This window comes from Anticarsia gemmatalis, chromosome 23 (assembly GCF_050436995.1).
Source record: "Anticarsia gemmatalis isolate Benzon Research Colony breed Stoneville strain chromosome 23, ilAntGemm2 primary, whole genome shotgun sequence".
NCBI classification, from domain to species: domain Eukaryota; kingdom Metazoa; phylum Arthropoda; class Insecta; order Lepidoptera; family Erebidae; genus Anticarsia; species Anticarsia gemmatalis.
The window spans coordinates 2,572,199-2,598,026 of NC_134767.1; the positions used below are offsets into that span (position 1 = coordinate 2,572,199).

The 25,828-nt window shown below is 36.7% G+C and overlaps 2 protein-coding genes across 2 annotated transcripts in view; both read left to right on the forward strand.

Moving 5' to 3' along the window:
- The first annotated feature begins 238 nt into the window (after positions 1 to 238).
- On the forward strand, positions 239 to 2,298 carry LOC142983116 (serine protease inhibitor 77Ba-like). Its single transcript, XM_076129952.1, has one exon. It carries the CDS (start codon positions 285 to 287, stop codon positions 1,467 to 1,469), a length of 1,185 nt encoding a protein of 394 aa, XP_075986067.1. The 5' UTR covers positions 239 to 284; the 3' UTR covers positions 1,470 to 2,298.
- A 1,277-nt stretch (positions 2,299 to 3,575) lies between these two features.
- The window catches only part of LOC142983208 (ATP-dependent RNA helicase DHX30-like), a 40,993-nt gene continuing 18,740 nt past the window's right edge, over positions 3,576 to 25,828 (forward strand). Inside the window, exons 1-20 of the mRNA XM_076130099.1 lie at positions 3,576 to 3,912; positions 4,426 to 4,575; positions 4,957 to 5,158; positions 5,646 to 5,866; positions 6,363 to 6,452; positions 6,837 to 6,887; positions 7,232 to 7,376; positions 12,793 to 12,988; positions 13,367 to 13,484; positions 13,825 to 13,981; positions 14,428 to 14,587; positions 15,320 to 15,474; positions 16,179 to 16,342; positions 17,057 to 17,137; positions 17,487 to 17,559; positions 17,947 to 18,083; positions 18,548 to 18,736; positions 20,117 to 20,278; positions 20,787 to 20,988; positions 21,557 to 21,755. Coding sequence (XP_075986214.1) covers positions 3,807 to 3,912; positions 4,426 to 4,575; positions 4,957 to 5,158; positions 5,646 to 5,866; positions 6,363 to 6,452; positions 6,837 to 6,887; positions 7,232 to 7,376; positions 12,793 to 12,988; positions 13,367 to 13,484; positions 13,825 to 13,981; positions 14,428 to 14,587; positions 15,320 to 15,474; positions 16,179 to 16,342; positions 17,057 to 17,137; positions 17,487 to 17,559; positions 17,947 to 18,083; positions 18,548 to 18,736; positions 20,117 to 20,278; positions 20,787 to 20,988; positions 21,557 to 21,755 — 2,958 coding nt within the window. The 5' untranslated portion in view covers positions 3,576 to 3,806. The remainder of the gene's footprint in view (positions 3,913 to 4,425; positions 4,576 to 4,956; positions 5,159 to 5,645; positions 5,867 to 6,362; positions 6,453 to 6,836; positions 6,888 to 7,231; positions 7,377 to 12,792; positions 12,989 to 13,366; positions 13,485 to 13,824; positions 13,982 to 14,427; positions 14,588 to 15,319; positions 15,475 to 16,178; positions 16,343 to 17,056; positions 17,138 to 17,486; positions 17,560 to 17,946; positions 18,084 to 18,547; positions 18,737 to 20,116; positions 20,279 to 20,786; positions 20,989 to 21,556; positions 21,756 to 25,828) is intronic.

Sequence of the window (25,828 nt, forward strand, 5' to 3'; positions counted from 1 at the left end):
ATAAACAGATTTTGTCATTAGTTCCATACATACATATATAAGGATAACAAGTTATATACACGTTAGTATTACATACAAAAACTGTATACAAAATCATCACGAATACCGGTTCCGGCCGTCTTCACACACCTATAAAACAAGAATTTAACAAATTAGCAAAATGATTCTTAGGACATAAGCTTTAGAGTACAATTTCCAATGAATCAAGTATGGATATAAATTAGTCATATTCCCGTTTCGCATTATAATTGTTCAGTACATTACGAGACGCGGTCGCGGCCACAATGAAATCTGTCGCGCTTGTGTTGTTGTTCGTCACAACGTGTTATTGTCAAGTTGACTTTAGCGAGAGGCCAAGGAACTTTAGCATAGAACTACTATATCACACACAGTTGGAGACAGATGGCCATGTCGTCATCTCACCGTTTGGAATATGGACTCTCATGACAGGGATCGCGCTAGGAGCCACAGGAAACAGCTACAACCAACTCAGCCGAGCATTCTTCTTACCAAAGAATCAAAACACGCTCGTACAAGGATATAAACAGTTGACAACATCTGTCCTCGCACAAGCAAATGGAGTCAGTTTAATAAGCAGAAATTTCGTGTTTTTGGACAACGATTTCACAGTGTTTCCCGCGTTTAGAAACAGTCTGCAAAACGACTTTGGTGCTGCAGTAAAAGTGCTAGATTTCGACGACCCAAATTCAGCTAAGGATGCAAATTCGTACATCGAAAGGTCTGGTGGACGTGTGTCAAATGTTCTACGATCTGATGACTTCAGAGAATCACGGATGATATTAGCAAACGTCATTTCTTTCAAAGGATTATGGTCTTCGCCTTTCAACAAAACAGATACAGTGTTAGAACCATTCTACAATGAAGATAAAGTAGTTATTGGTAGTGTCAACATGATGTTCCAAAAAGGACAGTTCGCGTTTTCAAATCTACAATCTTTGAAATCCTTCGTTGTGGAGTTACCTTACGGCACCGATGGAAAATACTCTATGCTGGTAATCCTTCCATATCCGTCGACGAAAATCCGCGATATGTACAAAAACTTCAGTGAAGTCTCTCTAAAGGATGTGTTTAAGAGACTGCAAGATGATGTTGACGCTTACGGTTTAGAAGACGTAGATGTCAAACTGCCCAGGTTCCATATAAGCACGAATGTCGCGCTAAACAAACCTTTGAACAACATGGGTGTATATGACATATTCCAGCCTGATATAGCTAGTTTCCAGCGAGTATCTAAGGACAATATATTCGTATCTGCTATAATACATAAGGCAGATATAGAAGTGACGGAATCTGGTACGATCGCCTCGGCTGCGACGACAGCAACTTTCTCCGACAGGATATCGGCCCCCTATTTCCACGCAAACAGGCCGTTCTTATATTTCATTATGGAGAAAACGACTACAACTGTGATATTTAGTGGCATTTACTCGAAACCTACTGTTTATTAGACTTCCATAAGTTTCTAAATAGTGAATTGATTTCATTATAATGAGCCAGTTAGGAACTGGAAAGTGACATTTTTTGTATGAAATCTGGTTTTTCGAAAGTTGTTACAGATTTTTAATGACTTCTACAATTATGTAATTATTGTGTTTGTTAATATCATCAATACGATCGATGGAAGATCGTTTTGAGGCAACAATTTAGCATAATATGAAAAACTCAATATTCCAAAACGTTTTGAAAACCGTGATGGTTTCGAAACAAGGACAAAAAACTTTAAAAACAACACATTGTAGGTTTAAGGAAATAATCTACTACGAGTTATGCAATTTACCCTGTTGTATCTTCATTAAAATAAAAAATACCTACAGTTGAACTGAGATAAGTTTAGACTTATGTAAGGCTCAATGAATGACGCAGATTTTATTTTTGAATCAATCGTGGATCGCTAGTCATACAATGGCATAATAATTGTATCCTTCAGTGCAAAGATTATTGTTTTTTATTTGTTTCATCTTTCCTGTTATTTTATCTTACAAAAACTAAATCGTTTAATGAAAACGAACTTGCGATCTTTTATAGACAATAATAAATTAAAACCATGACGTTCAAATTTTAAATATTGTTTTTTTTCTTTAATAGATGTTGATGCTGAACAAAGATTAAAACAGCCAGAGATATAAAAAAGGTTATTTTTGTATGTAATTATGAAACTGAATTTATGTTTTTAAGTCACGTAGTGTGTCTGGTTATTTGCGTATAAAATGTGTGATGTCATAATTATTATTATAAGTCAGATTAAGAATAAATTATGTGCTTTATTCCAATAAACAACCGGTTTTATTTTATCAATAATAAGTACTTTGTGTAAACCGCAAAAAGATGATATTTTTTTTATTTTTATAGGTGCACATCAACAACACATACACGATTCTAAAATCCTTCATCAACAGGGACTTAAACGTTAAGGAACTTTACCTGACTGTAATAATCATAAATGTGGTTATTTGTTTCTAAGAACTACTAGGAAGTAGGAAGTAGGTAGGTATACATAAAATAAAATAAACAATTGCATTTGCTCTGAATACATACCCACGTAACTACAATAAATGGACACATGCGGGTTCGATTCCCATATCTTGCTCCTATAAACAACGAGTATTCTGTGCTTGAAATACAAACTACACCACACTAAATTATGTAAAGTTAATGAGTCTAAAGTCTAGTCTAAGATTGTATCTCCAGATAAAAAAAAACATAGATTTTAAATATTGAGCGGTTTTTACAACTGCTATTTTTTTATTACAGACAGATTGTACTTTGAACTGCCAATGTTTTTTTAAATTTTTATGAGCAAAATTTTATGACATTCACAAAACTCGAATTAACATTTTTGAAGCTAATTAAAATAGCAAACTATAAATAAAGTCGTCAGGCAGGCGAAAATGTAATTCTAAGAGTTTGTATTTAGGAGACCAGAACAAAATTAATTAGGAAAATGAATGGAATAATAATAATAAGTGGGAAATATATCAATAAAAATTCTTCAACGTTTAAAAACCTGTAATATACGTCATGGTTGGTATAATTACAAGGAGCTAAAGTTAGTAAGATAAGATCTACGCAATTGTACATTCATTAGATAATTTGCTTTTTGTAACCGCAATGAATGAAATAACAATTAAGCAAATATTACTTCGTAAACATGAACGCATGAAACTTATTTTCACATATTATTTACTATTTCACTGGGACATATGTTTTATTACAGGTATTAAAACAGTATTCTACATTCTATAATATAAGTAAAACTGATGTTCCGGACATAGCACTAATGTTATTGATAAAATAGTGCTATTTTTCATTGTTTACTAGCCGGCAATTAAAAGCAATGAATATATATTTTTCATAACACAATTAAAGAAAAGCGTTTACAAATTTAAAAACAAACGTTTTGTTTAAATCTAATAAACGACTCTATAAGCGTTGTGCATTAACTTTTGTGTAAAAAGTCGCATAATCAGTATTGGAACGTTAATAATGACACATGACAATGACATTCTTGGCAGGTCAAACAAATGTCAATACTGTCAAAGTCAAATGAAGTCTGATTTTACGGCAATCCGTGTTTCTGGTTGGGATATTACCGGAATATTTCAAAACAACTAATTTTAAACTATCTAAATCTCTCTGCCAAGAATTATAATTGGTTTAGTTACATTACATTAAGTCGGAACGTTGGTCAAAAGTGAAAAGAAGTGAAAAAATCATTTAAAAAGGTCAAAATTTGATTGCAATAGGATCACAACATAACCTCAATGTGACATAAATTTGCTTGTAAAATGTTTGTTTGCAAGAATATTGTAACAAGAACGGCATTATGGAGAAGAATATTGCAGAACAATGCGTGTGTCAATAATTTAGTCCCTCAATATCAAAGTTATAGTGGTAAGTTATAAAACAAAGTTAGTTGTCTTTAGTTACCTTTAGCAAGAGAATTATGAATGCAAGACTGTCTCTCCGTTTATTATTCGTCTCTCCTTTGTATACCTCATACAAAGGAAAGTTAAGGTTTATCCATGTAACTGCCCAGATGCGGACACACAATGTTTTATTACTGTCTTTGAAACACATACATACATCCATAATATCATTTCTGAGTATAAACCCTTAGGCAAAGGTAAATAATATAATAGTGGGTAAAGCTATTGCCTTTTCCCTAACGCATTACCAAACCCTAAATTAGAAAAGATCTATAGTACTTCTCTAACCCAAGACCTCGTAACTGGCAGGCAGATTCAGTTCCGACTGGCCACTAGTGACTGTAAAAATAACTGATCATTATTTCTGATAACACATTACTTTAAAGTCATTGATAGGAAAATTTTTAATCACTTAGCAATTCTCTACAAGAAAAATTATATCAGTTTTACATGCTTTAAATAGTATCTATTTTTCCAGGTCTAGTACAAATACAAAATAAATATTTATTCAATCATCAACATAGAACAAGCACATGTATAGCACTGTTGTCACCTCCACACAGAAAATGGTGTTCTAGAGGATTATTAGATGGTGATATTAGTGGATTTAGTGTTCAACAAGGAAAAGGTAAGGAATAATGAAGTATGTTACAAAGTTTTAACAAAATGTTCAATTTTAAAGTATCTTGAGAGGGCTTTGTCCATCAAATTCAAAAGTATATTAGCCATGTTCACATGAAGTATGGGCTTAAAAATACCAATCTTGTTACTAAACATTGAGCTTCTGTTAAAAATATTCAGATAGAAATTAGAAATCATGTGGCATAAAAATAACTGATGATTTTCTATAATTTATATTAAATCTATACTATACTACTACTCTACTTCTTCCTTGGCTCTTGATGAGTAACGAGAAATATTAATTTAATTTATAAACTAAGATTATCAACATGTATTGTGTACTTACTGATATTCTGTAACTTATAACTTCCTTTAACTCTCATTCCAGCTATAAAGAATGTTACCGAACTATTCCCGAACCCCCGTGTGGCGTTGTACGAGATCTCCAGTAGAACGCCAAGCAAGATGTATGATGTACAATACAAACAGAATACTGTAGCTCCTAAAGGAAGAAAGAAGAAAACGGTTCAACCAATTGACTGGACTTGCACTTATGCGTTAGTGTGGCCTGAGAAAATGAAGTTTGAGAGGTAATTTTATTGCTTAAGAGTTATGGCTGATAGATTCATATTCTGTCTACTATGGATGTTAATGTTTCCACTTAAGAGAAGCTTGCTAATATTGTCTCAAACTCGATGTTAGGTTTTTTTGATATAGAATCATCATTTACTAACTAATATGTAATCTTATATGTACAACTCCCCTAAGAATTGCTCTTGTGTCGCGGGGGCTTCTACAAACATACAAACAACGGACACAAAGTACGTCCAGTCCCGAAACAATTATTTGTGCATCGCACAAATATTTGTTCCGTGTGGGAATCGAACCCACGAGCTCCCGGCACAATAGTAGCGTCGTGGTGACCTAAACCACTGCGCCACAGGGGCTAATAATGCTTATGAGAAGTTTTGTATAGGTCTATATTTAAGGGTGTACTATTATAAGCTTTCTCACCTCACATGCATTACTTAAGTTATTCAACAGCACACTAATCACAAAACTATTTATCTTTTCCAGCACAGCAATATCAAAACGCCAAGCAGCCGACAAAGCGGCGCTCCTAGCTCTCCAATGGTTGTACATAAACAAACGGATAGACAACAAAGGCAACCCCATATACGACAAGAATGTTCTTAATGAAATAAAGAGTACCTTGAATGAGCCGATTCAATTGAGTATTAGTGATAAGTCTGAAGAACTTATAGAGAAGATCTGGAACGACTATCAGAGTGGGATAAGTATGTAGGTTTTTGTTTTATTATTAGTTATTTCAATTCACTTAATGTATAATGCCCCACTGTGATGACTTAGCAACATATAGCGTTCTAACCACACAGTAAAGCGCAAGGAAGTATATTATTATGTATGTGACTCGGGATTTGAGGTGTCAGGTTCAATTTCCAGTAAAATTTTCACTGCCTCTGTGGTCTGAGCGGCAGTTTATGAGACGACTGGTCACAAAGTTGTGAATTTGATTCCTGGTTCGCGCATTGTGTTAATTTATACTAGAATTTTACTCAATGGGAGCCCAGTTTGCTTATGTGCTTGGTAAAAGGCAATGTACTTTTATTTTACACACTTTTGGGTAAAACTAGAAATAGACTGTATTTTAGTAGGCGGTCACTGTGGTTATAATGTAAGCTACTGCCAATCAATAAAATAACTCTACCCTTCTTAAAAACAACAATTTTTATTAAACAATAATTTAATTTACAATAAATTGTATTGTTTCAGAGGATATCTACGACGCTACTTTTAAGGAATCTAAACACAAAATAATCACAACTCCAGCCGTTTTAACCAAAGATTCTACTATAGATGAAGGTATGTTATAGTTATAATCCAAAAACTATACCAAAAAGTAAAAAAAAAATCTTTAACTATCGAAAATATAAGTAGTTTGATTACAAACCTTTGACTTTATCAATTCATGATCATATTGAATGGTCTATGTTACCTACTCAAAATAATAGTTCTCCTGAAATTGTACTAGGGGCACTGAGCAATTTTCCCTTTAAACATTATCGACAAGTTTCACAGTTTATAAATAAGTGACAGTAAATGTACGAAAACAGTTTGAAAGATATCTAAATGTGGTTAATTAGCACCTAAATGTCGCTTTTTAATCGTCCCTCTGAACTCAAAATAGAAACCTTGTTCGAATTTGTAAATTCGTGATGTTAAATTAATATGTTTTGTTTGTTTCAGATGACTATTCTGATAAAGAAGAAGATCTAGATACTCTTGGTGATATTTCAGGTATGTTAAAAAAATCCAATAATATGTATCGTAGCAAAAACTCTTAGAATTTTTGAGCAATATAGTCCGACTATTTAGTAGAGTTTCACATGCTCAATTTGTCTCGATTATAATCAAGTATTGAATTTACAAAATATAGAATCTGTATCGAACAGGCCAACAACAGTCGTATAAGCCTAGAGTTCAATGATGTTGTTAATTCTGAATTTTATATACCTCCGCTAGCCACGAAACTTGCATACAAAACTCACTGCTAAGTTGTTGGACTATAATATTAGATAGTTGGACTATATATATAACAATAAAAATCTTATAAGTATACGTATCTTTTATAATCTGTACAGAATTAAAACAACACGTACACCCAGTTTACGGTAAAAACGTAAAGACGCCATCAAAAGCGACGCTTGACAGAAGAGATCGAGTGCTAAGGCAAAAGTTCCTAGCTTATGACGAAGAATTAACACCGTTACCCATAGATGATTATAGGTAAGTTTGGTTTTATCCGTAGACTTATTACGCAACTTCGCCCGCGTGAAAAGGTTTGCCGTAGTAACAAGTATCCTATGTGTAAATCTAGGTTAATTTCAAGGAGTCGAAAATCTAACAAGATTTATTTTAAAAAAATCAGCCCAATCCGTTCGATGGTATGGGCTGTGTGTTGATAGATCACAAACCCCCGGTATTTTAAGTACATTTAGCAACTCATAAAAAACAGTTTGAATAAATAAACTACCGCTAAATGAGCCACAGAAACCGGGCATTTGTCAGTCAGTCACCTTTGAGTTTTATATGTATAGATATAGATTTGATTATTAGCAAATATGCAATGCAAAGAAACAAGCTCATTTGCACATAATGAAACATAGTCCCCGCCGAAAGTTTCTGAGATTTGAAAACCATTTACACTGCCGTGTAGGGTTTCTGAATATTCGTAGTTTTATGTGGCTCACATACGTATTTCTAGAGTCCCAGATTTAATTATTGTACAAGATGTAGTTTTTTTAAGCGCCTGATTAAATGACTACAGTAATTATTTACTTTGCAACATATTGCAGAGAAATGCAGAGTAGTACGGTTGAAATAATTAGAACATGTACTGAGGCTCAAATAGGTACCGAAATTTAGCAAATAACGCCTTCATGTACCCTATTTTATGTGAAATAAATATATTTTATCTTGGGGTCTTTCAAGGTACGAGCAATCTAGAAGCTAAGGTTTTAGAGAACGTCCGTCTTCTTGTAATTAAAATCGTATTGTCCAATCAACTGTAGATTTCGTGCTAATCTAAATAAGTGTTTTTTAAAATGACCTGTATCTTGTATTGTAGACGTTGTATCTCAATTATTTTTTTCCTTTTTTCATAATAATATAAAATTAAGGAGGATTTGTATAGGGGGAAGGCGTGTTTTTATGTATGTAGGTATGTAGTTTTCAGTATATTCACCCTAAATGCAGGTAAAAGTGTTCAGACGCAACCAGTAAAAAATAATTAAACAAATTTCCCTTGCCTAGGATATAGGTATTTCAAAAAGTAATTTACTAAAATACCAATATTCAATTTAAACCAAGACTAAACCTAATCGTTCATACATCCAAATCTTCATCTAACACTCGTCCTCGATTTTTGAATCTAGGCCGAGACACACATACACTCTACTATCAACACACATACGAAATGACCTCGACCTGAGCGCAAAAGCGTCCCAATACGAAAACCTTGTAACAAAATTGTCCTACATAGCGCTCTAGTTATCCCGTAACCCACAGCCAAATGACCTTGGATTGTAAAATCGCGAACGCGGCCTCATAACGTGACCTCTAAACCCAATAAAAGACCTTGACCGTACCCGGGTGACCTTTTTACGAACTGAGGAAACGGGAGCGAATTTAATGACGTCATCTTACTGGTTCTATTAAATATGAGTTAATAAACTAGTAGGTAGGTAATTGGGTTTCCCAAATTCTTGATGAATTAAAATGTGTAGATTTTTTTTAAGACAACTCCTGTACTAGCTCCCTGTTTCTGAGGTACATTTAGCGGTAGTTTATCTATTCAATAGCGTTTTAACTCATACAAAAACGCTATTGAATACATAAACCACCGCTAAATGTGCTCAGAAACCGGGGGTAAGAATTGCTCTTGTGTCGGACTTTTATAAACTTACAAACAACGGACACGAAGTACCTACTACCAGTCCCGAGATAATTATTTGTAGATCGCACAAATAATTGTTCCGTGTGGCAATCGAAGCCACGACTTCCCGACGCTAGTGGCGTGGCGACCTAAACCACTGCGCCACGGAGGCAATCATATGAGTCAATGTATTGTATGTATATTAAATATGAGTCAATAAAATGAAATACTAATTAGGGTTCCCGAATTCTTGATGAATCAAATTTGTACATATACTGTCTTAGTAATAAACGTGATGTTGAAACTGATTAGTTGTACAATGTTCTGTCACTTTCAATCAATTTTGAAACTATATGAGTGAAGAAGACAACACTGTACCTAACTGGTCAGACCTTACACATTTGTAAATAATACAGTCGAGGTACCCATAGCCAGTTGCGCTCACCGGTCGGTAAACGATTTGTGGGTTAAGCAACTGTTGGCGTGGTCTATCCATAGATGGGTGACCGCATAGTGGTATTTGAGCTAGGCGTCTCCGAGCTTCGGAGTGCACGTAAGCCACGTAAAAAGTCGGTCTCGGTGCGTTCAATAGCGTTTTTTTATATGAGTTTTAACGCTATTGAATAGATAAACTACCGCTAAATGTACCTACCTCAGAAACCGGGGGTAAGACAGTTAAAGTTTACACAGGCGTTTTTATATTTCCAAAAAAAGGTAGGTAGGTACCTAGTAAGTCAAAATTACTGTATGGTCGTCGATTTACTTTCATAGGTATATTAATAATGCATGCTTTGATGATTAATCTATAAAAACTGCTAATATTTTGGTATTTTATTTTTGTCTAGACAATGACGCACGTGGTTTTAACGTAAATATTTTTGATCTGGTTTTTTGAACACGATTGAATAAAAGGTATTGTCGCGTGCCGGGGATATCCAGTTTTATCCTTATAAGCTAAAAATAAAAATTACGTATTTTCGTATGACGTATATTTTATATAATAATATGTTTCGGCGCCAAATTATCCTTTTAGACTAAGCCGTAACCGCTGCATTTTATTAATAAACCTTTGTTAAATTCTAATGCTGATTAAAATATATTGTCAAAGCAAATGCTGGGTATTTTTTTAACCAATTTTTTCTACCAGCTGGACATAAATCTCCCGTATTGGGAGAGAAGGCTTCAGGCCTTGATTAGTAGCATTACCTAAGTTTTAAATCCCATTTTTAAAACTCTTTATACTGGCAATTTTATCTCGTGCCTAAAAACCATCAATATAAAATTAATTTCAAAGTTTTACATTAATATACAACACATATCAGCTCACTCATTTTCGGTTTAAAGACATTTATTTCTCAAAAAAAAAGAAATACTTCTGTTACATTGAGAACTGTTCATAATTAAACAAGCATGCATTAACAATCTATGATACAATTTTAACCCTTTTTTTTATTATTATACGCTTTTAAAACATACACCAGCTTCAAAAAACCTTCAAAACTCACAAAGATTTCTAGGACCATCCGTCTAAGCGAAATCGAAACTGATTCTCGCTTTCGCTCCCAAAATTTCGGCTCTCCAAGGCTGTCGAAAGCCGAAGTGAGCGGTGGTCTAACCTCAAAAAGAGATTGGGTGACATCGCGACCTCCTTTGTACCGAAACTGTACCGAATTATCCGCTGTATGTGCCACTTTCAAATGCATTTTAATAGGAAACTAGGTTTTGAAGAGCTGCAGTAAGTGCAAGCGAGGTCAGTTAAGGTTTTCTGAAGTTTAGCAGGTTAGTTAGTTGATTTTGGTTACCAAAGTATTAGTAATATTATTTAGTCGTGCGGTAATATTTAGGTGTTATGTCAAAAATGGTTATAAGGTTGAGATTGGATTTGATTTTAAGAATATTGTTGTTAAATGATTATTAGATATTTCAAATAACTGAAATTCTTCTGTGACTTATGCGTAAAAATCATGATAATAGTTCCATACTTATAACTTACAATATTTACATAGCAGATGTTTCTTCAACGCATTATTAAATGTATTAGTCCTTGCTAATTTGACATAAAAAAAAGAAAACATACGTCACAATATTCAAACAGTGACGTACAATAATAATCTTACCAGCAGTGACGTATTGAATAACTGACCTACCACAATTAGATTTCTAAAGAACACTTTCGCTTTTATAACTCTCGATTTCAACGATCGCGTGACGTGCACTTATACGTCACGCGAACGAAATCGCAAGTGCACTCTCGTTCTCGTTTCACTTTCGATAGCCAGCTGGTAAGACGTCACGATGACGTTTCATACGTCATTGTGACGTGACTTTCAACTCTCGGTTTCAACCGCTGTGCCAAACTTTCGCGCAAGAGAACGTTAAATGTAGGTGACATAGATTTCTTTTGGATATACGTCGTTTCTCTTTTGTTTTCGCGGTGTGTGCGCGTGATAGAAATTGTACGGATTGATTTCATATAGTATTTCACTTATTTTAGTTGAGCATATCTGTTCATAGAAAGTCCATTCATACTGCTTTCGTTTAGCAATGGATACAGGCTCGCCTTATATTTAGTTTCAGATTGTTCATTTGCCTTTGTACAAAACTATGACATAGGTGTGATTACTAGATTTACTAGACAAATTAGACGGATCTTGCAAATACAACTGGCCGAAAATTTAATGTACACCAGCTGCTCTGAACCTTTCTCGTTTCAGCATGGCTTTAGGTCATCGCCGTTTTGTTTTCCTTAACAATATCACCTGCTTAATACATAAACTAAACGTAATAATGATACTACTGAATAAAACATCTGTTTTCTTTATCGTAATAGCTGTTATAATGTCACTTGGGTAAATAAAACCTTTAAGTAATGAGAGATATCAGATTCTGATATGAGACATTTTGCTAGGCAGGTTCAATGAACTAATACTGTAATTTGTTGTATTATGTATTTTTACAATCTCCTCTATATCTATATCTTCAATTGGATTTCTGATTATAAAGGCACAAGTTTCGGCAAGGCGTTCTCTGGTCCCTACCAGAGTACATCAATTGGTGCGATCCTTACAAACTTCCTTTGCTCCATTACATCCATACATCTTGTCCGCCAGTTACGAGTACTACGCACCTCACCTTTTTGCAAAACATAACCGATATTTTTATTTTATTTATTTTTTAAGAAGACAACTCTCGCACTACAAATTTCTCTTGTGTCGCGGGGACTTTTATAAACATACAAACAACGGACACAAAGTACAGCCAGACGCGAAACAATAATTTATGGATCGCAAAAATAATTGTTCCCTGTGGGAATCGAAACCACGTCCTCCCGACGCAGTCGTATCAGCGTGGCGACCTAAACCACTGGGCCACAGAGGCAGTCAAAAAATATGATCTGTGTATGTCTTTCTAGGGCTGCCTCCTGGCGTTACTTTTTGTTAGGATTTGATAAAGGTTTATTTTAGTTTTGCAAACTTTTATCAATTGTGTTGGTTACATCAAAATCAAAATCAAATCAATTATTCATTTAGGTCAAATGCTGACACTTATGATAGTCAATGATACAAAGAGTGAATTTACCGCCAGTTCGGAAGGTAGGGCCAATGAGAAGAGCTGGCAAGAAACTCCTGACCACTCTTTTAAATCGCCAAATGGTTTTAACAACATAATTAAAAAATAATCGAAACTAGTTCAAATTCCCACGTTCAATGTTACCCAAATGATTCAAAGTTACCCAAATTGACTGTATGACTGACATTATAATTACAGGGATATAATAACATCAACCCTCGACACTTCTCGGGTAGCGGTCATAGTGGGCGCGGCTGGTTGCGGCAAGTCGACTCGAGCGCCTGCAGCTATACTGAAACATTGTGGTGCTAGGAGTACTGCTATAGTGTCGGAACCTAGGCGAGTGGCTGCGATAGGACTAGCTGAGAGAGTCGCTAAGGAATTGGGTGAAGAGGTATTTACATTTGTAAAATAGTTCTTAATACATAGCATAAAAGATCAACGCTGTATGAGCCTAAAAACGACTTAGGGCGTTACTTAACTGGAGAATTTTTGATGTTATAATAGAGCATAAACCAGTCAAGTTAATTTTGTTTGATTACTCGGGGTTCATATAGAAAGGAAAAAATACTCCGACTCTGAAATAGTTTATGTACACGTACAAAAATTCACGTGGAGGTCACATAGACCATAAGACGCCACTTGCCATTATCCCAAAATATTTTTGCTTCATCTTCATTCATACGTGATCTTTCGCCACTGCTTGATTTTCATGAAGAAAATTAATCATATAATAGTTCGTCATTTTTAAAAATGCAATTTATACCTCTAGGTAGGACTAACAGTGGGTTACCAAGTGCGGTTACACTCCAAACCACCTAAGCCACCCGGAGGATCAATATTGTACTGCACATCTGGTGTTTTATTAAGAAGATTGCAGACAAATCCAGGTAACATACTAGATTACGAATGTTAAGCAAAACTGTTTTTCTCTTTTGAGCATGATTTTTATAAAGGCTCTAAATGCACGTGTAGTGAAATGTTTTATGGAATATATTTTCTATTTTTATTACAGTAAATTTTTAATACATTTGTGTCTCCGAAAAAAGTAACCTTGCATGCCTAAAAATGCTTTAGAACAGTTCCTGAATGAAGGTAAGCAAAGTCCCCGACCCGCAATTGGCCAGCGTGGTGGCATCAAGCCCCATCTCCCTCATTCCGGGATTAAACCCTTGGCCAGTAGTGATATATTAATGGGTAAAATATATTTTTTATTTTGTTATTCCCTAGGTCTGGAAGGATGTACGCACGTGATAATAGACGAGGCTCACGAGCGTGACGTGAACACGGACATCACGCTGTTACTGCTCAAGAGAGCACTCGACATTAATCCACTACTCAAAATACTTATTATGAGCGCTACGATAGACACACAAGTGTTTACTAAGTAAGTTAAGATACTTACTCGTACTTATTATAAAAGAGCACTTTTGTAACCATGAAAATGTACGTTTTATATTTCTGTATTGGGAGCTCGGGTTCTTCTAACTACTATTCTTTTCCAAAGATTATTAAAAATATCGATTCTTGACGTCATTTTGAAGCTCTTCTCTAAAGTGCTCATAATATCATTCAATGGTTCACTATGCATTGAGCGCTTGAAAATAAATACCAATTATTTTCGCATTGATTTACACCCTGCATAATATAATATTTTACGCATTTCATAATATCTACCATTGGTATCGTTATTAAAGGAAATCCCAACAAAAAAAAATCACGCTTAGTACTTGCATCAAAACCAAGAATAATATTATGCATCGCCTTTAACAAGCTGGCAAGTTAACGATATATTATGAAACCGATAGTTTACCAACTTATATTATCTTTTAGGTATTTCGACTCATGTCCTGTGATAGAGGTGCCGGGTCGTACCTTTCCCGTCGAAGTGTCACATTTAGAAGATATTCAGAAGAAATTCAACCTAACGCTGCCTAATACTCTGGAAAATTGTAGGAAAGAAGATGGAAAGCCGTATGTTAATTGTCAAGAGGTATGGGATTCTTCTATAAGTATATAATGTAGTTGTTTAAGGCGCCTATAGCCAGTTGCGCTCACCGGTCGGTAAACGATCTGTGGGTTAAGCAAACCTTGGCGCGGTCATTCCATAGATGGGTGACCGTATAGTGGTATTTGAGCTGGGTGCCTCCGTGCATCGGAGGGCACGTAAAAAGTCGGTCCCGGTTGTTGTCAATTAAGATATCAGTCGTTAAGCCATGTCAAAGGCCTTCGGGCGGCTTGTACAACGTTGACACTAGGTTGACCACTAACCATACGATAAATAAATAATAATAGTTGTTTATAAGTTCGGACTATCGAGCTGATACTAATAAATAGATCTTACGATACCTTACGCAGAGTCGGGGGTGCGGTGGGAGTGGAGTGCTAAAATATAGACTTTTGGTTGTTATGACCGTACAATGAAACATGTAAAGACAGATATTTATTTTTTCATGTTAGAATTATGTCAGAACTTGTAGGACCAAAGTTGTTGCTTATAGCGTTAGCTTTAAAGACCAGCAAGGATATTGGTGTTTTTAAAATAATCCTGCATAGTATTCGTAGAAATGACGCCAAATTAAAGTAACCATACATTTTTTGGTTGATTGATTGGTTGATGATTTTCTAGCTAGGTCTTCTCGTAAGATTCTCCACTTTTTTTTCCGGACTGTCAAAGCGTGAAAAGGTTTTCGTAACGAAATATTTGCATTTTTATTTTTTCCAGGTAGCGCAAGTAATAACAGCGGTTGACGAGCACGAGAAAGAGGGTGCTATACTAGTATTCCTCCCTGGTTGGACTGAGATCAAACAAACTAAACAAATACTAGATGAACAGTATAAGGATTCTTCTATACATATGATATTGCCTGTACATTCTAGGTAAGTTATAATGTTTTAAATTTTAGTTGCAGTGATTTTTTACACCAACGATGACACGTGCTCCCCGAGGCACGGCAATATATTAGGCATTCTTCGGAGAGCACGTGTATTTGTAGTAACAATCACAAACACTTATGAGTATGACGTATGTTGATTGAAATTTAGTTGTATGTCAGCTCAGCCTAGCACGTCATGAATATTCTTATTGTATTTTCTTCGTCATCAAAATTTTACCAATTGCCATTAGTTCGTTATTAAAACTACCAATAGTACCAATTGCTACTAGTTCAACTAAGTCCTTCAGGCGTCGAACTATGACAGACACCGGTCCCAAAGGCAATAAAAAACATCTAAACTAATTATTTTCTTCCTAATAATGGGTCCTAACTTTAGAGTCGCTTTTCAAGAGCTCTCTACTATTGACACTATACGACATATAGTTTTGTAATTTACCTTTTCCATTCTTTCCATACCCAACGGGTAAAAACGGAACCCTATTACTAAGCCTCCGCTGTCTGCCCGTCCGTCTGTCTGTCCAGCTGTCACCAAGCTGTATCTCATTAACCGTAATAGCTAGGAAGCTGAAATTTCCACAATTTATGTATTTCCGTATTTTTTTTTAAACAAATAAATCTATACCTACAATAAACGTTCGTTCATATTTTTTTTTTACTTTGGGGAGTATATTACTATTTTTTTCCCAGATTATCAACAGCGGATCAAACAAAGATGTTCTCAGTGCCGTCGCCGGGTATACGCAAGATAGTGCTCGCTACAAACGTAGCGGAGACGTCCATCACTATACCAGATGTGGTGCACGTTATAGACACTGGCAGTCAGAAGGAGAATAGGATAAAAGAAAGTACAGGTATAAAATACTGTTTAAAAATATTATTTTGGTTAGAAGTATAAGCTTATTTATTATATGTCATAATCTATACTAATATGTATTATAAAGCTGAAGAGTTTGTTTGTTTGATTGTTTTTTTGTTTGTTTGAACGCGCTAATCTCAGGAACTACTGGTCCGATTTGAAAAATTCTTATAATTAATAGCCCATTTATCGAGAAAGGCTATAGGCTATATATTATCACGCTACAACCAAAAGGAGCAGAGTACCAGTAAGAAATGTTATAAAAACGGGGAAAATTTTGACCCATTCTCTCTTACGTGACGCAAGCGAAGTTGCGCGGGTCGGCTAGTATTATAATAAATTTAACCCATCACCATGATATTTTCCTTTACCGTTAAAGAAGAGACGTTAATCATTATTTCCAATACATGGCTGTTCAAAAAGTCGAGTGTCTTGCCTAATAATTGTAAGCTTAAAATACATTAGGGAACACACTAATTTACAATCAGTCACAAAAGTAGCTTAACAACATGGGATTATAAAATCTTTATTTCCAAACTTTAAAAATATCCTTGACACAATCGGGTAGAATTAATTGTCGCTGGCGACACGCGTTGCAGAACATTCGTCCCCTAATGTGTTCCTGGCTTTAGACAATAGGGAAGCGAATGTTCAATACACTCGGGTATCATTTTAACAAAGTATTTAGTTGTATTTTATTCGTTGACAGGGACCGCAAGTTTGGAAACAGCGTGGGTGTCTCTCGCTAATGCTAAACAAAGAACGGGCCGAGCGGGGAGAGTACAACCAGGTAACCAACATATTATTTTCACACAACTGCTAAACCTTCAGTGCTTACGTTTACTTTTCGTTTTACTTTATGTAGGTATTTGCATTTTACTTCACTTTAGTTGACTGCCTCCGTGGCGTAGAGGTTTAGGTCGCCAATACCATTGCGTCAAGAGGTCGTGGGTTTAATTCCCACACGCAGTAATTATTTAGACGATCCACAAATAATTGTTTCGAGTCTGGTCGTGCATTGTGTCCGTTGTTTGTATGTTTGTTAAAGTCCCCGCGACACGGGAAAAATCTGAATGCGGGAGTTGTCTTTTTAAAAGAAATTTCTTTACTCGAATTTATAATAACATATCAATTTACAGGTCACTGTTACAGAATGTATACTAAGGAAAAAGAAGCTGAATTCGCACAACACACTACACCTGAAATATTGAGGTAACGTAGCAATGTAAATAGTAATTCACGACCTCCTTTTTTCTTAGCCTATATTAAAAGTGTTCCTTATGTCAAAATTCCAGTGTTTTATAGTCCAACAACTTAGTACAGAACCTTATTTGGATTTTCGCGGATAGCAGAGATGTACCAAAGTCTGTATTTGAAACAACGATTACCCGCAAACTTATGCAACCGGCAGTGGCCTGTTTAAAACAGCTAGTTTATTTAAGACGAACACAGAATTATTTGTAATCGAGATCAATCGTGCACGCCAAGTCTCTCTATTAAGCTGTTGGACTATAATTCGTTGTCGATTCATCAAAATACGAAAACTGCTTTAGATTAAACAAATTCAAGATCTCTCATACTCTCACCCTTTTATTCCAGAATACCTCTAGAACAAACAGTATTAGACTGCAAGTCGTACGCGCCGAATGAGAAAATAGCGGAGTTTCTATCGCAACTGCCTGAACCACCCAGTAACAAAGCTATCGAGTTTGCCGTCAAAGATCTTATAGAAATCGGTAAGATATAAGTTTTACTCAATACAAACAAAAAAAACTGAGTGAAGGGAGTTTAAAGGTGGCTGACTCTACCACCACGTGGAACGAACAGTCAGTAAGAGAAAGAGTTGACTCTACGTACGTGTTACACGAGTAAGTAAGTGACTCCTCCTGGAGTAACATAGGAATGAGTCCTTTAACCACCACCCAAAGTTGTCAAAGTTTTATTTCTTCAGTTACTGATTTAAGGAACTTTTATGCATGCAAGGAGTCATCACTGTCATATCCGTACCGTCAGATGTAATAATTATATAATAATACACTCAAAACATCGAAAAATCATTAAAAAAACATCGATAACCTTAGGTTCGAACCGTCAATCAATTGCTTGGGACGCGAATATATCTGTATATAAGCTATCACTGCTCACGTATTAGCATGGCTAAAGAGTATGATACTATTAAGCATGGATTTCCATTTCTCAGGAGCCCTAACACCTCAAGAACAACTAACTCGTCTCGGCGGTCTACTATCAAGTATATCGCTACACCCCCGTATCGGCGTATGTCTGCTACACTCGGCGGTGGTCGGTGACGTGGTCGCTGTCAGCAATGTCGCCGCACACTTGTCTTCTAACACCGAAGTGTTCTGTAACGCGCCTGAACGGAGAGACGGTGAGTTTACGTACACACTATTGATACTATACGTACACACACGTGCACGCATGCACGCATGCATGCACGCAAGCATGTACGCTAGAATCCACGGACGCACGCATTCACAGACTACACTGCACACGTGCACGTAAGCACGTATCCATGCGAGCTTGCAAAAATATTCACACTTCATTTAAAATTGGCATAAAACTTACTACTATTCAAATTTTGAAAAATAAAATAGCACTATACGACCAGCCGTCTATGGGTAAGAAATATTATAGATGTAATGTAGTCTACTATCAAGTATATCGCTACACCCTCGTATCGGCGTATGTCTGCTACACTCGGCGGTGGTCGGTGACGTGGTCGCTGTCAGCAATGTCGCCGCGCACTTGTCTTCTAACACTGAAGTGTTCTGTAACGCGCCTGAACGGAGAGACGGTGAGTCTACATACATCATTTTTAATACATATTGACACTATACGTACACACACGTGAATAGTATAGAATAGAGTAAGAATAAGAAATGCTCGCTATACGTACATACACGCACGCGTGCCCGCATGCATACACAGACTACACTCCACAAGTGCACGTATCTATGCGAGCTCGCAAATATATATCGCATTTGAATCGGTCTTAAACTTACTACAATTCAAAGTTTGAAAAATAAAATAGCACTATACGACTATGGGTAAGAAATATCATAGATGTAGTGTAGTCTACTATCAAGTATATCGTACCACCCACGTATCGGTGTATGTCTGCTACCGAAGTGTTCTGTAACGCGCCTGAACGGAGGGACGGTGAGTTTACATACATATTGACACTATACGTACACACACGTGCACGCATGCATGCATGCGAGCATGTACGCTAAATTCCACAGACTACACTGAACACGTGCACGTATTCGAGTACGAGAACGAGAACGAAGAGACGGTGTGATTACTTACACACTATTGATACTATACATACACACACGCATGCATGCACGCTGGAATTCACGGACACATACATACATAGACTACGCTGCATACGTGCACGTATCCATGCGAGCTCGCAAATATTTATACTACATTTCAATCGGTCTTAAACTTACCCAGGAACACGTGAGATGCGTAGAAACTAGTTTTTAAGTGAGTTTTAAATGTCAAACTCTTTGATACTCGATAGTGCCGTCTTTAGAAAATCGCACCCCTGCACTTCTCTATACTGCTCTGCACAATGAAACTTGTATTGTATTTACAAATTTATAAAAAAACGGGCATCATGAAGTATCGATTCACACTAGACATGTAATTTCCAACATGATACCAACTACGTAACAAAATTGCTTCTCCCGTGTATTACCAAAAGACTATTACTTGAATTGATTTCGTCATAATTTTCCAGAAATCCGTGAAATAAAACGCTCATACAATCGTACATCGGACCACGCGGCGTTGTACTGTATACAAGAGCAGTTCGACGAGGCGAGGCAAGATGGCCGCCCGGCTAGCGATCAGTTCTGCGAGAGACACGGCCTGAAGGGAGAAAGACTTGCTTTTATTAGCTGTAAGTATAATATACTATTATTGTAGTAGTAAGTGAGACACTTGGCTTTAAAAACTGTAGATGTTTAGGTGGGGTTACGAAAAATCTTGTCAAATGTTCATTAATTTTACTTCATATACTAATGGTAATTAGTTTTTTTATTTGAAATCACGCCGCGCGTCCACTGCGTCGCTATCGAAGCTTACGGACCGTAAAGATCTGTCACTTTGTATAAATTTATTTGGCGCTGTAATGCCGATCTAGTGGACGCAGTACCTACCATATAAATTATTACAATGCAGCAAATCTTTACCGTTCGTAAGCCCCGATATCGATGCAGTTGACGCGCAACTGAATTGAAGTTGTTCCAAAAAACATCTTTCATTTTCCGATTAATGATCATACTTAGGTTGCAAAGTGAAGATTTTTGTTTCACCCTGTAAAGTTGTAGCTGTCTTTTCCTTAATCGTTATTCTTCGACAACAATGTAGCAGTTTTATCAAAAGCAAAAAATAACTATCTGTTTCAGCCCTGTGCAACTTGCACTTAGAACAGCTCTTGAAATCCGGCATGATCCACCCGACTACCGAAGCTCAAGAACTTAACAGATTCTCAGACATCGATGAGCTCATGTGCGCCGTGCTCATGTCCGGCGCAGACTCCTTACTGACCACCCACAGGCACGTCAACACTAAGGGCAAGATGGCCGCCGTAACTAGCGTGTTCACTAGGTAAGATGACTGAGCAACTATAGTCGAAGCAACTATAGAGAAATTTTGTATATCTCCAACAGCCTTGAATCCTACAGACTAGGTTTCCACTAACTACTTGAACTGTATAAATAAAGCCAGAAAACGAGCCCGTAAAACGAACGCGTATGTATACGTACACGTTTCCTACATAGCGATCAACGTGAGGTAAAAATTGCATGCTTAACGACTGTTGATTTCAATTTAATTTTAGTAACCATGTCACTTTCAATCGCAGGACGGTAATTACTTAATTTATTGGTAATGACATTTAAGTCTAACACCACAAAAGTTGAGAGGCTTGTTGTACGCTAATCAAGTAAAATTTTATTTTATCCGTACATTAATCACGTCTTATTACTGTGAGGTAAAGTAGAGACCAGGGCACACCACTTGCCACGATCACTATAAATATAAGTTAATAAATAATCATTTTGATGTTCCACTGCTGGGCAAGAGTCTCTTCCCAGAATGAGGGAAGGGTTAGGGTTCCCTTAAAATATAAAATAATAAGTTTGAATATATATTTTTTTTTATTATTTTTCCCCAGTACCGGCGACCGAGCTCACATAGGCAGCGAGAGTGTGAACCACGGTATAACGAAACGCAGCAACAATAAGAACCACCTACTGGCATACTTCGGCGGTCATCATTCCACAGAAAGAAGAGCTCTAGTCGTATACAAGACTTCTTTAATACCACCTCATACAGCGCTTATATTCTCTCCGGGAAATATTGAAACGGAAACTGTGAGTATATTATGCAAAATTCTATTGAAAAATAATTTTGAGTATATTTAGAAATTATATAAAAAAATCGTACATAGTCACATAACGATTAGCTATAGAGAATAAAAAAATGGTCACCCATCTTTTGACTGGCCTTGGTAACGTTGCGTTACCGTATCGTTGTATCGTATCGTGTTGCGCGGTATCGTGTATTAGTATGATCATCATTGTAAAGAGTGAAGAGCTCTTGTTGTATACAAGACTTCATTATCCGGGAAATATTGAAACGGAAACTGTGAGTAAATGCAAAATTCTATAAAAAATCCTTTACCTTGAGTACAAGCTTTCTGCCGACTTCAACAACTTTGACACTAGGTTGACCACTTACCACGTGGGTTCGATTCCCATGCCAAACAATACTTTGAGTTCGTTGTTAGTATGTTTGAAAAAGTCCCCGCGACGCAAGAGCAAATCTTAATGCGGGAATTGTCATTTTCGAAAAAAAATGGAAATTAACGCAAACACGTATTTTATTTAAAAATGCCTAACGTTTCGGTTTCATTAGCCGTGGTCGCTTGCAACATGCAACGTGAAAGTTAGTATATTCACGATTAAAATATGTGTGGTTTTTATAAGAAATCGATGAATGAAATTAACCTGGGTATTTACAAGGTCTCAGGACTAACCATAGTTAAAAGGTAAACGACCTCCGTGGCGCAGTGGTTAAGGTACTTCGCAACTACCAGTGCATCGAAAGATCGTGGGTTCGATTCCCATACGGAACAATTTTTTGAGCGATCCACAAATAGTTATTACGTTGGTTGTACTTTGTGTCCGTTGTTTGTATGTTTGTAAAAGTCCACGCAACACAAGAGCAAATTAATATTAGTGCGGGATAGTCCGTTTTCAAAAAACTACGGGAATTATCGCGAAAATTAGTAGTTATGCAAGTATTAGGTCGGGGAAAAAGTCTTTTCGCATTATAATATGTATGAACTTGAAATAAAATCTTTTCTCTACACAAAAAAGCTCGATATTTGAGTACTGGGTAGGTACCTCACGAGCTCACTGAAAGAAACCTAATGAACCGTGTACTCATTTGTGATTCTTGAAGCCGAAGAGATTTTATTACAAGTTCATACATACTATAATGCGAAAAGCCTTTTTCCCCGACCTAATATATTCATGATCGAAGTATGTGTGTGGTATTTATAAGAAATCGATGAATGAAATTAACCTGGGTAATTACAAGGTCATAGGACTAACCAGCGGCAGCGTACTAAAAGGCATTATAATTTTACAAACCAATGTTTTGTAAATAAGGATAGTGTACTATGTTTCACTTTACTGGGTTTTTATTCCGATAATTAAAAAGTTTATCCTTTAAATTCTGTTATCCTTTCCTACATGATGAGTAATGGGAAAGAAATCGTTTTTGTCGGGAAATCTGGTTGGGAAATGAGTCAATACTTGATAAGAAATTTGCTGATTTTGACGCTAATCCTACTAATATTATACATGCGAAAGTTTGTGAATATGTATGAATCGATTTTTGTCACTCTTTCACGCAAATGCTACTGAACCGATTACGACAAAATTTAGTAGATATGTAGGTAGCTGAAGACCCAGAATAACACAAAAGCTACTTTTTATCCTGGAGATCCTGGAGGATCTGGATATATTATACGAGAATAACGAGCACGTTATGGAAGTGTTTCCACGCGGACGAAGTCGCGGCAACGCGACTTACGCATAATATTAGTGCTATGATTATTCAGTCTAACTTACAATAAAAAAAAATGGCAATAGGCTCGCTTCATATTACGTGGAACTCCTAAATAGTAATAAAACATATCCGATTGTATCAATACTTAACTAATAGCAGTCACCCCCGGTTTCTGAGTACATTTAGCGGTAGTTTATGTATTCAATAGCGTTTTTTTGTATGAGGTTTAACGCTATTGAATAGATAAGCTGCCGCTTTATGTACCTCAGAAACCGGGGGTCAGTCCACTACAACCATATTTAACGTATTAAACGTACACGCACGTGTATACCGTGCACTAAGCGTGCACGGTATACACGTGCGTGTACAGCCGCGTACTTCGCGCTTCAAGAGGACGAACATTGGCGCGCTTTCCCGTTTCACAAAACGTACAAATTTCAGTACGCACATCAAAAAGTTTTTCGGAACGCTAAAACTTAGAGCGGCCCGGTCCATCTAGAGTTTTTTACCGCGTATTAAAGAAAACACAGCTGCGGCGCTAAGATTGCCAGCCAGTGTGTTTGCTAGATCCAGCCTGATCATTTCCTGGACATTTCTGAGGCCACGAACGGAATCAGAGTTTTGATCCCCGGTCCGAGGCTACACTAAGTGGGAATTAAGTACTTATAACTATAGGTTGATGAAAATAAAAAAAATAGTATGACTTTTGCAGAAGTAGTATCGTAACTATGTAAAAAACTAGTAATTTTTCATTCCGGGACAGCAAAGTAAAATTCCTGGACAAGTGTGCATGACTGGCGTGCATGCTGAACGACTAAACACTGGCAGACCGAACGGTATATTCCCATTTGTCTCCTCTAACACTGTCCCCCGGGGTGACAACTGGGAACAAAAGTGGGACGAGAATTCCCATTTGTCATCCCGGGGTATCATATCACAGCGCATCATGGCTTAGCCTTTCTTCGAAACTATGTTGGAGTCGGCTTCCAGTCTCACCGGATGCAGCTGAATACCAGTGTTTTACACGGAGCGACTGCCTATCTGACCTCCACAACTCAGTTACCTGGGTTATAACACGATACCCTTTGGTTAGATAAGACTGGTTGTCAGACTTTCAAGCTTCTGACTACTGTTAACGACTGTCAAAGATCTTTGAAATTGACAGCCGAGATTCACAATTTAACCCGATATGTATAAGATGGTCACCCATCCACAGAACAACCTCGGGAAGCGTAACTTAACCTCAGAGATCGATCCGCGCGGCTGTTGTTAACTAAGCCACGTGCTCCTCCCGGGGTGACAGCGTAGAGGGGACAATTGGGAAAATACCGACCGAACGTTTGCCACGCTTAGTGCGTGCGTTCAACGCGCACGAGCCATCAGCGGACATCTCGCACGTGCTATAGTAATATGACGTTTGTCATAGGTATTATTTATTTTGGAAATTTCGATCGAATGAGTCGTCGTACGCCGTAATGCGTTTGTAAAGCTCGAAGCGTGCAGCAGGAAAAAAGCACGTCATAATTTAGGTTAGCAGTAGTTTAGATTTATATAGCAGGCTGCTCCCACTAGTATATGGGATTCATAGCATATAAGAGAGAGTATGTTAGATTCATGACCGTATGTAAAAACATAATTCCTAAGTGATGCCCAAAGACACGTCTGTCGTCTGTAGCTACGATACACGTCAAAGTGGGTAGAAATGAACTGTGAATTTTGTGATTATAAATCATATTTTTAATTTTCTTTCTACGATGCTAATTTCAAATGTGTTTTTAGCGTCCCATAGGTGACTTATGATAAAGATCATTAACCATTTAAACCATTTATTTTTGTTACACATAAAGAAACATCATAAATACATAACTTAATAACTAGTCAGTACATTTATGTGCAACAAAGGGCTACAGCTCAGTATACGCTGTGGGCACTGGGACTAGGCACAGCACTGATTTTCAGCTGCCCCTAACAAAACCTTAATTACCAATTAATCTTAGTTAACGACCAATTTATGAGTGTCTGTGGAGATTACTAGGTGTAATAAAGTTCTAGACGTAGTTAATAAATGCGGGTGTCAGTACGCAATGACGTCGTCGTTGTTACGTCGCCGTAGCCTGCACGCACTTCCTTCCTACGTCTCTAGTATTTATTCTACGCCTTCTGCGCAACCGCTTGTTGCTATATTCAGGGAGACACAGTGATTTGTCATGTACTATATGTAAATAGGGGTATACTCCTCTTTACAGATCGAAGAATGCTACTTCTAAAGGCAATAGGCTTCATAATATTAGAAATACTAGCTGACCCGCGCAACTTCGCTTGCGTCACATAAAAGAATCATAATTTTCTCCGTTTTTGTAACATTTTT

Coding starts and splice junctions, on each gene's coding strand:
- LOC142983116 (XM_076129952.1), top strand. CDS start 285: ATGAAATCTGTCGCGCTTGTGTTGTTGTTCGTCACAACGTGTTATTGT.